Source organism: Planococcus citri, chromosome 1 (genome assembly GCF_950023065.1).
Source record: "Planococcus citri chromosome 1, ihPlaCitr1.1, whole genome shotgun sequence".
In the NCBI taxonomy this organism is placed as follows: Eukaryota; Metazoa; Arthropoda; class Insecta; order Hemiptera; family Pseudococcidae; genus Planococcus; species Planococcus citri.
Genome location: NC_088677.1, coordinates 35,918,382 through 35,931,843, shown reverse-complemented (window position 1 = coordinate 35,931,843; position 13,462 = coordinate 35,918,382). Strand labels below are relative to the sequence as shown.

General features: G+C 34.5%; 1 protein-coding gene across 3 annotated transcripts in view; it reads right to left on the bottom strand.

The window, feature by feature from the left end:
• PsGEF (Protostome-specific GEF) overlaps nucleotides 1-13,462 on the bottom strand; it is a 60,645-nt gene that overhangs the window by 26,095 nt on the left and 21,088 nt on the right. For all 3 annotated transcript variants that reach the window (XM_065344355.1, XM_065344356.1, XM_065344357.1), the window contains exons 2-4: nucleotides 5,044-5,260; nucleotides 2,392-2,654; nucleotides 175-1,571 (exon numbers count right to left, since the gene is read on the bottom strand). In XM_065344355.1, coding sequence (XP_065200427.1) covers nucleotides 175-1,571; nucleotides 2,392-2,654; nucleotides 5,044-5,250 — 1,867 coding nt within the window. In that variant the 5' untranslated portion in view covers nucleotides 5,251-5,260. The remainder of the gene's footprint in view (nucleotides 1-174; nucleotides 1,572-2,391; nucleotides 2,655-5,043; nucleotides 5,261-13,462) is intronic.

The window sequence follows — 13,462 nt, the reverse complement described above, 5'->3', positions numbered from 1 at the left end:
GTACCCCGCAATGATGTTACTTTTCACACGAGAACCGCCATAGGTACACACACTACACATGCCCAGAATACCTATCGTCAATTTTGGACTACGTTTGGTTTAAATCCAGGTCGTAGTAGGTAACAAAACGGAAGTAATAAAACCATAAATATGTCGGTAGTCGAGCACACTTACCAATACTAGAGAAAACATCTTGATCGTCGTTGATCTTTGAAGAATTACTCGATCTCATACTCGAGGTGGAACAATTGATATCGTTATCAGTGGACGAGAGTGGATCCGCATCTGGTAAAATATGATGAGAATTCCAAGTCTGTTGTTCGGATACGGTGAGTAAAGCGCACGTAGTATCGTTAGTATCGTCGGTTTCATTTTTCGAATCCGTGTGGTTATTTTCTAAAGACGTGTTCGTCAAAACCGAATCCAGCAAAGGTCTAATTCCGGGGCTTAAAAACACGTCTTCGGTTAACTCGAGAACAAAGTTAGGTTTAGGAGTTGAAACAGCTTTTTTCATCAGGCTGAATTCTAAAGTATCGTCGCAAATGGAGGGCGATATGTTTTGAGTGGTCATAGGAGTACAAGATAGAATCTTGAATTGTTTTTCGTTCACTTCGAACGGACTAGGTATACCATTAGGCAGGGTCAACCACGATTTTAAATTTTTATTGTATATCGTTTGCGGTACTGTCACAAAATCACGTTTTCTATTCGTGTTTTTCCTTCGGATGACTTTTTGCCGTTTCAGTGTCGACGGTTTATCTAAATCGATGGAAGTAACGCCCGAAGAAATGTGACTTTTTTCCGAACACGGCGGAGTATTGAGCGGGAACGACTGCTCGTTGAATATCACGCAACGTCGTTTAGATTTTATTTTCTCGGCGACGTCGTAATCGTCTTCGTTGGCGGCGATTTCGCATTCTCGATGATCTTCCAAATTGGTATCTCGACTCGATGTAAATTTACGTTTCAACGAAGCTTTCGAAATGGTAGCCGCCGGACTCGCAGAAGCTATTGAAAAACTATTTTCACTCAAAACAGCCGAATTCGGGTTACTTATTTCTAAACTGCTGTCGAAACGCTCGTTATCGTCTTCTGGTTCGAAATGCAGCAGATTTAGTTTAGCCAGGTCTTTGGCCGTTCGCGTATTCAGCCTGAGCCACGATAGGCTTTTGGTCAGCGACGATACAGCGCATCGGTTACCGTCAATATCACAGATACAAGCTTCATTTGTTTTCGGCAAATGATTCTCTTTGAAATTTAAATTATTATCACAGTCGTCTATTAGTTTAAAATTAGGTTTCTTCAAATTATTAGGTATTGGTAATTCTTTATGGAACAGTTCGTCCGGCTCGTCCGGCGGCGAGGTTTGTATGGTGAAGTAGAGTCCATTGTCGACCAACATTGAGGTTTTATTTCGCTCGCAATCTGGTAATCGGTCGACTGGACTGTCACTGGTTGATGTAGGTAACGTGTCTACGTCATGATTATTCGAACAAGGTTGCTTCTTTTTACCCAATACGCCGATTATGGGGTCTTTAGCTTCTTTCGTGGTAACGTGACATTCGTCTTGGCTGCAAAAAAAAAATGAAAAATTATATTTATTGAGCTGAATATAATTTCATTGAAGTTTTTCTGCGGTGAGGTAAGGGAGGGAAAGGAGATTATGAAAAAATTTTCAAATTTTCCTCCACGAATATTGCGAATAAAATAAAATTTGCAGATATTACATTCGCAAAAAACTGAAATATTGTTTGAAATAAATTTTTTTATCTCAAACACTCAACGATCAAAATCTAAAACATTTTAAAATTTCATCGAAAGGACCGCAAAAAGGCCGACGCTATCGTAAAAACAATTCCCAAATGAACATGAAAGCAATAACATTTACGCTAGTGTTTTTTGCCTTTTTCAGAAATGAACAGCCTTCAAAATTATTAACGAGATGCGTTTTCATATAGGCATGATATTTGATATAAATGTCTTATACGAACATAGATGTGTACCTAAAAGAAGATATATAATATGCTACGACTTATTTTTAAAAAAAAATAAAACCAACCAAGCACACACGGAATTTATAACTCCTCTTTAATTTGATATGCCCACTTAGGTGCCTATAAATAAGTATGCTGTAAAAAAAAAATCGATAATATACAGATATTTTTTGATACTTGTATGAGTTTTTAACCCTCCCTCTCCCTTTCACCATTCTCCATCGGTGAATTAAATATAAAAAACGCCAAGTTAACGACCTCGGTATTTTTTTATCGACACATACTGCATACATTAGACTACCTAAATAAGTAGATTTTATTGATTTCAGATGAGAAGCAGATGAATGAAAAAAATGAGATGATTCATTATTGGTGAATTTGAAAAAATTTTGCTTACCTTTCGCAAACTTGTTTTTTATTTTCATTTGTCGAATTTAACGGTTGCAGAGCGCTACTTTTATGTGAATTAACTCTGCATGGACTCTTCTTCAACCGTACATTTCGTTTTTTTATCACATTTCTGTCCCGTTCCGGAATATTCTCACAGCCCGGTGACCAATGATTACTCACATCCCGGAGAGCGGCCGGAAGGTTATCTAGATGCATGTAAATGCTGTCTCGAGAACGTGAAGATCCTGATACAGTTTTCATTTCTTTTTCCTGTAATCAAAATAAACGTAAATGAGATATTGAGCTGAGGTCACTGAAAATTATTCAACAAATTACGTAATATGAATTGAAAGAGAAGAGAGAGGAGGGAGGTTGAATTTCAAAGTACCATTTCCTTGAAAAGCTGAATCAAATTAGGTAGGAAGCTGAAGTTTGGTTTATACTCTATTTTCGACTTCTTAAATTAATTGTTGGCGAGTTTGAGTCGTTCTGGAGCTTCTAGAAAACTTTTTTGGTTTTGGAGAGAATGGGTCAATGAAGGCTTCAGAGCAGCTGGACCTCGCTTGGTAAAATCCGCCCAAGCGACATTTTCACCACTCCAAGAAAATTGACTTCGTAAGGTGCTATGTTGCTGCCCTAGCCCTAGGGTACTAAGTGTAAGTACATATTGAAAGGTTCACACATTGTGTAAAAAAATGCAACATCAGACAGTTTATGATTCATAAAAGTTTTGTAAATATTAAAGTTTCAAGGTCTAATCGACTTGAAAAGTCAAAAATGCTGCGTAAGTCAAATTTTAGTTATCTACCTCAATTTGATCAAATTTTTATCTTTTGTTTTCGAGAAAAATGGGCCAAATTTGAACCAATGTTTAAAAATTTGTCAAAACTCTAAAAATGAAAATTCAGCACCTGTTTGACCTAATGCTTTATTTTTGGATGATTTTTTTCTTTTTCCGATCCAAATAACTTTTTCTAGTTGTGGGGTCAGATTCGATTTTTGGTGAATTTTTAAAGATACCTAAAATTTTAGGTAAACATGCGAAAAAAATCAAAATGTCAGCAAATTGATCTGAAAATTGGCTTAAATTTGGTATGTATCCCATTTTCGGCCTCACAAATCAATTGGTAATAGTTATGAACCATTTTGAGCAGTTCTGGAGCCTCCGGCAGATTTCTAAAATTTGGCATTTCTACAGAATTCTACTCAATGAAGCTAGAAAGCTGAAATGTATTTTCAAACGTATTTTCGGATATTCTGAGTCGGTTGGAGGTGGTTTCAAGCCGGTCTGGAGCCTCCAGCATATATCAGAAATTTCAGATTTTTAAAAATGGCCTTTGAAACTGTATACAAATCAAATTTATTGACACGCATAAACGTGGTTGGTGCTTTTTACTGATCTACTTGATCGATTACAAAACTTTTTTCCTTATTTTATTTTATTTTTTTTTTGAGTTCAAAATCGTGTAGGTACCTATTTCTCCGCTGATTCCATATTTGAAAGATCAACGATTTTAAAACTGCGGAAACCAATTTTGGAAAAATGCTGTTTAATCGGTCAAGTAAGCCACTTTTTAAAAATACGGAATTTTCAAAATATGCTTGGAGGCTCCAGAACGTCTTGAAACCGACTCCAATCGACTCAGCATGTTGACCAATATTACTGAGTAAAATTTTAAGGAAATTAAAAATTTCAAAAACCTACTGTAGATGCCCCAGAACTACTGAAAATCGTTTCCAATCGATTCGGGAGGTCAAAAATGAGGTGCGTACAAAATTTCAGCTAGGTCACTTTGGTAAAATTTTAATTTTTTTTTTAAATTTTTGGCTCTTTGATTGTTAAAAATTCGCCAATAATCGAGAAATGAAGTTTAGAACTTGAAATTTTGCCCGGTGATATATTTTTACACGCTCTTTCGATTTAGCTTTGCATGGTTCAAAAATTTTTCAGCATTAGATATGGGGCAAATTCCGTGTTGAGATGGATATGAATCTTCATATTGAAATACGCACTTATTCATTTTTCACGGAATTTCAAGAGTACCATATTTAAAAATGATCTTCAGTTTTTGAAAACGTGGACTTGGTTCTGAGAGTCTATGGTCTCGCCGTTTACCTACTCATTGGAGTTTAGGTCAGTTTAGTGACAGTTGAGTCGAGTGGTTCCCTTTGTCAGTTCAACTCAATCAATCATTTCAAGTGAAGGGAAGGTGAAAAGAGCCTAATGCCATCGTTTTGTTCAATTACGCACCTTCGAATTTCCGATCAAAAGCTTCCAGTTGGCCCATATTTCAACACCCATGTGGTATTTTAATGTTCAATCGAGTGGAGTAGGTTCTAGTCATACGTACCTATAGCAATACGAATTCAAAACGAAAGACGGACAGCCCAACGTACGGTTCTTTATAATTTGACATTTAAACTCGCGCCGAGTTGGCAATATTAATTAACTCGGGAAGAAAATTCCAATAGTAAAAAGTTAATAGCGATTTTCAGCAGGATACTGGAGGGCGACGAGGGAGACTCAATAAAACAGTAGGACAACGACGACGTGTTACACCTGTTCATTATGGGTAACTAGGTGCACGTACCGTGCGTCTACGCATAGTCAAATAAAACACGATGATGAGCCAACAGCTAAGAAACTAATTGCACTTACCAAAGATCTCCTGCATTTTCTATTTTCTTTATCGGCGGTTTTTAAATTTCGAACATATGCAGTCCGAACGGCTGATCTACCGGCCGAATGTAACTTGAATGTGTTCTGTCTGAAGGTAGAAGAGCAACAAGCAACACTTGGAGTAATATCGGAACACGTTGACGATGCTGAAGATGGTACTCTTTGTCCGACTGCCCACTTAAGCATTTGAAAATTTCTACAACAGCAAAAAAGCAAAAGAAAAAAATCATTCATTACGTATAGGTATAGGTATGATAGAAAGACTACAGTTACAAAACACGTCGAATAATAGTTTTAATTTGGCACAAGCACACATCGAGCCCAGCTGGCTGAATTCGGGGTGGGGGCAAAAATAAATCTAAGGATAATCCGTGACGGCAGACCAAAAGTCTGTGCTGTAAGAAAAAGGTTCCAGGTGATTTCTCTCCCCATGTACAAGAGCTCTCAATGAATTCTAACAATACCGAATCAACGCCCCCGTTTTATTGAGGCGTAAAAGGAACACATACTCGGCGTTCATGAACGTAGGTACCCCAGACAAGGTGTTTACCAAATACCTATCGATATGTTTGAGTACTCCATCAAATCAAATGGCTAACTCAACGTCGGCACTTTATAATAACGAGCTCTTCACGCGAGAAAAATCTCAATCTTTGCGGTTCTTTCCTCCTCCTCTGGCATATATGTAGGTACCTCAAGTCTGTAAGGTATAGTACATACTTAACAACCACCTACCTATACTTTAATAAAGAAAGGTGTAACGTAGTACATACCTACATAGTCTGCGAGTAATATTTAAATTGCGACGAGGGAAGCACGAAGTATCCGAAGACATCGGCGGGGTTCATTACCGGAAGTGGTTAGGTGACTTTATGAAAAGCATGTTTTGCGGCTTTCCTTTCATTCAATATATTACCATAGGTATTCAATGGAAAACTACACAGTACACACACAATCTATACTAATTTCATTTTTTATACATTCTGTTCATACGTAATTTTTCGTGTCGCGTCGGATGTCGGTTATATCACGACGCCTTCCACCTTCACCTCCTTCTTTTTTCCCAACACCCACGTCTCAGACATTCGAGAAAAAGTGACCCTCGATGGCTGCCGCCATAAACCGTCAATCACCAAAAGCCGAAAACAACTCGAGCAACTCGAATATGCTGATTTTATGCGAGAAAATTTCCTCTTATATTCCATTCCATTGAACTTGTTGAAATGAAATGCCCGAGCACACCACAGAGTAAGTAGCTGGTACCTACAAACGCAGATGCAGCAGACTGCTCAACTCATTTTCGATAATGAAATTATCAGTTCTGGGTATCAGTTCATAATACGTATATTTTGGTACAGCTTTACATCCGTTTAAGTTAATTAACTCCACATGAAAGGATAATAAAGCGTAAATTTAATAAAGACTCTTAATATTTAGGTTACGGATCAGTTACCATCTTTTATTCATTCATCAAACCGAGTAACACTTTGTAAAACACCTCCACGAAGGCTCGATCGTCTATAAATTAAAACATTTGGCATTTGGTTGAATTTTATGTGTAGGTAGGTACATATATCGTTACCAGTCACACAAATTGTGCATTTAACGATGAATGACCTTTTTCTTTGCTACGCTATGCTACGGATATTTGGGCGAAAAAAGAAGACGAAATGGTGAAAAATTATATAACGGAAAATACTCGTATATATTTTTCAATAGGACCTAGAGACGTGCGACTAGTTCGCCTTTGTACTCTATTTTGTAGAGTACATAGCATTACTATAATGTGATATATCAATAGGCGGAGATGACGATATTTCACCAATAACGAAACGATGTTGGAATAGTGGAATATGCGCCGATAAATCTGTGTTTCGATTTTCAAATACGATAGTTTGCAGGCATTCGTTGAATAGGATGATCAATCAAGGCAAAGAATATGTAGGTAGTTACGTAGACTACAGCTAAAAAGTATAACTGCAATTTCCTCTTCTTCCTGTTGCCCGATAAAAAATTAGAAGTCTTCTAAAAAGTACAATTTCATTTGGTTTGAGTCAGTTTATTATAGATAGGTACTTGAAATGTTTCATATGAGATTTCGGAGTACCTACCTACAAATTGTAGAATGTGGCTAAATTCAAAAATACCTACCTAGAAATTAATTCTTGATAATAAAATTCCCGCCCACAACTCCTAAAGAGATGTTCAGATCTGATACGGTCTGATTACAGTCTGATCAGATCTAAACTGAAAAGAAACACTTGATCAGATTAAAACTTTGATCTACCAGATCTTATTAGATCTAGTAAGATCAAATTAGATCAATGGAATGTCCAGTTGATTGTTTCTAAAATCGATGATCGAGAAACGATCAAAAAATTTTCAGATGAAATTCAATCAATTTGAAAATAGAGAATTAAGTATCATTTCTACTCGTAGTTCAACAATTAGAATCAAATGAATACGCAATTTTAAAAAACCAACAACAACAATAATCAGGTATAACGATTTTGAGCTTTGATTAGGTAATCTATTTTCAAATGGTTTTCACTTCATACAAATCGGAATCTGATATCAAATTATAACTCACTACCTATTCAGAATATCTGACCTGGGGAAAATAATCGGATCTGATGAAGTCTGAATAGATCTAATCCAATCCGTTTCGATCAAATTGGGTCAGTGAAATATCAGTCTTGGAAAATGTATTCTGGTCTGATCAGATCTATTCATACGTGGTCAGATCCAATTAGGGCTTCCCTACTGAATTTGATCAGGTCTAAACAAATCTAATTCGATCAAGACTTTGAGGTCAAATTTCTTGGACTCATGGAATGTACAAATCTGATCAGACTTAATCAAATCCAATCATTCTCCGCTAGACGATTGTTTAGATTAATTGAAAATATTTTCGTTCAAGTTTTGAGGCTTGATCATTTACAATAATGGAAAACGTCAAAAAGGTCCAGAAACAATTTCAAAAACAAACAGGAATATCATCAAATAAATTCAACTATTGTACTATTTCAACATTTTGACATCAGAATGAATCGAAAAAATTAGTTTAGTAGGTACTTATCTATTGATTTTGAGCTTTCATAAGCTATCCGAAAGTTAGCGTATTCAACACTCAATATCAAAATGAATAATCAACAAAATAATTTTTAATAATTCTGAGCTTTAAAATTTCTTCAATAAACTACTATTTTTATTTTATTTTGAGGTTTTAGTAAAATAATTTCTTGATAGGAAAATGATCATGAAACTATAAAACACTATCAAGGGACTTCAAGACAGAGAGCAACAAATTCAAAAGTTAGGTACCTACCTACTACATATTTCAACATTCGATATCAAAAATGAATTCCTTGTCTATTTTAAAAAATAATGACTTTGAGTTTTCATTATATTATTTAATAGGATTTGCTATTATTGTTTCATTCAATTTTGAGGTTCGATTATTTCTTAATAGAAAAATAACACAGAACTCAGAAGCAATCAAAAACATTTGAAGCAATTCTAGTCCTCCTACAAGCTCGAAAACAAAAGAAAACCCCCCTCAAAAAGTTGTTTTTTAAAAATTTTTTGACCCTGACCCATCATGTCAAAAAACTTGAAAAAATTATCAAAAATGCAATGACTTGAAGTCGATATTTTGGCGAAAAAAATATATCCTACACCGCTTTTAGTTTCGGAGTAATAGCAGTTTGAAATTTTCTTTTGGATTTTTTGGCTAGAAAACAGTGCAAAAAAAATTGAAAAAAGTTCCACGGATTGGCCCCAAGTCCTTCTATACATCACAGAGATTTTAAAATTCTTGATCAACATGGTGAAGAATATGAATTTTTCGCGTGAGAAATACGATTTTTTCGAATAGTGTAGAGAAGAGGAGGGTTGGGTGACATTTTTTTAGCTCTAAAATTCTCTTTCGATCTCTCAAAGATACCCGGTGAATATTTTCAAAATCTGAACCAAGGGCCAGTTCACCTATCATAATCGGAGGTACTCTTTGAATTTTCATGGCGAAAGCTCGATTTCTCGTGATGATGATTAGTATGATCAAAGCTAGCACTTTACCAATTTGATAAAATTATCCGTAGGATTCGAATTCGTCGATGCCTCCTCAGCACTCTTGATATTTTTTTTTTTTTGAAAACCCATCCCCTATTTTCAACTAACCAAAACATAATCCACGATTTCAAAACTTTCCTCTCTAGAGAAAATTCGCTTTGATTTTTCACGCCCGAATCCCATAATACGAGTAGGTAATCTAAAATATAGGTACATATAAATGTCGGTAAAACAGAGAGGAATTCTCGATGGGGTTTTAATATTTAGATTTACCGTTAAAAGCAAATTATCAGACAGAGTTTAAAGCATTCGTGTGTACTGTACGTGTATTGTGTACCGTGAACTGTGAAATACGTAAAACACTTGCACGGTAGAGGGTATTTTCAGGGCGGATATGAATACTTGCATGTTTCAATATTTGCACGAATTGCAAATTAGTTGGTATAAATGTTTAGAACTTATGCATTTGAATGCAGGTGCGTATACTCGAATAGTCGATTATTTTTACTTTATTTTTTTTTCTAAATGATGGCATATGTTAGGCTAGTGTATCTATCTCTGTATGCCTACATAGTTGGTATATGGTTCGTGTAAATAGGAATAATATTACTTAGTAGATATTTATGCTGGTCTGAAATGTAACCGAAGGTACCTCTACGTACATAAACACAGGGTAAATAATACCTATAGACATAGTTTATAGTCATTTCCACTAGTGAGCTGTCCCTGTAGCATAATGTAATATTTCAACACCTTTCAATACAGCGTGTTCATTACAGACACGTAGGTCCATATAGACGTTTTTGTACACATGGATGAAATAGCATTTTGATTGTATTTTCAATTATTTGGGTAAATAATTTATATTTACGACTGCCTAATACCTTCAGGTACCTATACTCTTTTCCTATGAACGTCGTTGTTGATTTGATTTCACTTCAAATTAAAATCAAAGCTAGCTATAGGTATATTCGATGAAAAGAAAATGCCATTAGTTGGCAATTTATCGCATATAGTTCACTGGGTTAGATACATTACAGCTTGGATTTTGAAAAGGGAAGTCATAGGGAAGTATAAGGAAACGGAGAATTTGGTATAGATTGAAACGTAAACTTACGCGTAAGTGCGCCAGGTATAGATATTGAAAGCGATGACAGTTAAACTTTTTTAATGATTTCTTTTAACGATTGTTTGGAGTATAAAATCAGTAAAGTGGAACTAATGTATCTGGTCTCGTTGTTAGTACACACAAAATATTATCAGACAGAAGGATCTTGTAAGCGGCTCAGCGCAAAAAGAAGCAACAGCATTATTGTTTCTGATGTTACAGATGGTTTTCATTTCAGAAAAAAAAGAACCACTTCAGCCAATGATTCCGATACGAAAAATACGGGTTACATAGCCGCACTCGTATAGTACGAGTATAGTACTACATATATGTTGCGTAGATAGAGATAGACCCTTCTTACGTATAAATTATTCACGTTGTCCCTTTTTTCGCCTATTCTTACCCACAATTTTCCGTTGCACCATTCTGGAATATTTTTACCTGCATTGTAAGAAGTCGCACTACAATGGTTATTCCTGCTCTGGTTTGATTTATCAGCGATGTTCAAAGATTTATTACCGGCTGTGCCGATGCCGCACCGCGAACAACATAAATACGCGAATGGGACCTGCGTTCGCGCCAATTATACAAACGACTGCATTGAGGTGGACTTCACGCTTCACTCTTTTCTATAGATCTCTTTTTGGGTACATATTCTTCAGTCAGTCCGCAGATAAAAACGGAAGTTTCAACGCTTCTTTGTCCATTTTTGCATCATGCAACGGAAAAGAAATTCGCCCAATGTGTAGGTTAGGTATGGTATTATATAAGATTCGAAAAATTAGAAAGCCAACAAATTAAGTCTTTGTTAATCCAACAGCTGATTCGTTTTGTAATCGAGAGTAAAAAGGCTAAAAATGTCCAAACTCCGCATCAGCGGTCTTTTCTTAAGTAAACAGTCGGTTTTAAGCGTGAAATTGAAATTTCTCAAAGTGAACCGAACAATTCATTCGGTCGAGGCCGAGGTTACGGATGTGGCTATAAATTCACACTGAAATGGACATCGTAGTTACGGATATACGCTATTTGCGGATTACGCAAATTTCCGAGCAGAGTACTGACCAGAGTAAGTATACAGGCGCATCCACATAAATTTTCCTAATTTTCATTCATCCCTTGGCTAACTTATTCGAGTTGCGGAAGAAAACCGTGGCGATTTGATTTAAAAGCGTGACTTTGAATGTGAGAGTGCAGCGAAGTGGACCAATCGCATTTAAGCAGAATGTTGATTGGAATTGCTGTACTCGTAAGTAGGGCAGTTTTGCATTTTCGCTTTTATTCGTCGATAAATCTTCATTTTATTCCGCATAGGTGCAGGTAATATTTTTGTTTAAAGGTTAAAAATGTACGTCATTTTTGAACGATGGATTTTTTCAATGGTCAATTTTTTTAAACAGCCTTCCAATTCAACTTTAAATAACTTCAGTGATAGACAAGATACAACAGAGCTGAAATTTAAATAGAAAAATCACAGATAGAGTATTTTTCCAAAAGCTACTCGTCACTTGAAATATTTTGTTTAAAAAAATGAAAAGAATGCCACATCAATTTTTTATTAAACAAGAAGTATGAAAATACTTACAATTTTATTTTCAAAATGAAAGAAAATTGCAACAGATTTTTTCTGAAAAGTCCAAAAATTATGGCACTTTTTTTTAGGATTGAAAATGAATATTGAAATTTCATCTCTTCCCAGACACATCGAACTTTCCAGTAAAATAAAAAGAAATAAACTTAGAAAAAATCAAAACTTTTTTTTACAAAAATATGAGAAAATGACAACAGATTGTTTCAGAGAAATCGATAAATTAAAATGTTTTTTGATATTAAAAATGAATTTAAATCCCTCCTCTCAAAAAAAATTGAATTATTTTTAGTAAAATGAAAAAAATATTAAAAATCAAAACATCATGTACCTAGTTCTATTAAAATAAAGAAAATGTTCTTATCTATAACAAATATTTTAAAAGAAAAGTCAACAAACCATAACATTTGTTTGACTTTGAAAATAATTTAAAGCAACCCTTCTCTCTCTATTCTGTCCATATTCTAACAGAAAAAATTCAAGACTTTCAGTAAAATTGAAACAAAAAAATATTTTGAAATCAGATTATTATTTTTTCATTACCTAAGTAGAATGACTACATATTTCTGAGAAAAAAATTTCTAGTGTTTTTCTCACATTGAAAGTAAATTGAAATAAGTCCTGCTCCCTCCAAAAAACGAAGTCAAAACCTCCAGTAACCTCCAGTAAAATAGGAACAAAAAAATATTGAAAATCGAAACATTATCTTCTTATAAAAATGAAACCAAGGAAATTTTATTAGCTTGTTTCTTGCTAGAAGTTTAAAAATTGGAATTTTTTTGATATTGAACAAAAATTGAGATAACCCACCTCCTTTCCTTTAAAAAAATCAGGACATCCCGTGAAATAAAAACAAGAAAAATATTCTAAAAATGAAAAAAAAACTTTCTTGATCATAAAAATAAAAGGAATACGTAGTAACATAATTTTTTGGAAAAGAACAAAATATTGTACCAGGCACCTTTTTGATTTTGAGAAAAAAAAAATTAAAGAGCCCTTTCCCTTTTTCATTTTCAAAAAAATAAAGATAACATTTTAAAAAATATTTTTTGACATGAATCTGTTTCTTGCGCCGAAGGTTGGTCCAAAATTTGTTCAACGCTAAAATTACCTACCTAATATACTTAGATCACATAGGTAATTATATGAATTGACCAAAAAAATGTGTACTATAAGTAGATCAGGATTGGAAAGCCGAAAGATAACACTGAGCTTTTGACTTTTAGCTTTCGATAAGAAACTTTGGCTTTAGTTTTAGCTTTTGGCTTTCAAAATTGATATGACTGATAAAGCTGGCTTTTGGCTAGCTTTCAGCTGCAATAAAATATTTTTTGTTTTTTTTTTTGATAAAAAATTGAAAAAAAAATCCGACATTTTCATTGAAAAATATTTAAATTTAAATTCTAGTTCATACAATCATAATGAAATCATGTGAAATCACATTTGCTAAATCAGAATACGAATTACGAAATTTTTATTTTTCAAGTAGGTAATGAAATCCTTTCCCATCTGAATTCCAAAATTTACAAACAAATGCAACAGAAAAGCCAATACAAAAGTCTAAAAAAATTAAGCTTTTAGCTCGTAAATAATGCAGCTGAACTGGCTTTCAATTCAACTTTCGAAAAGCCTCA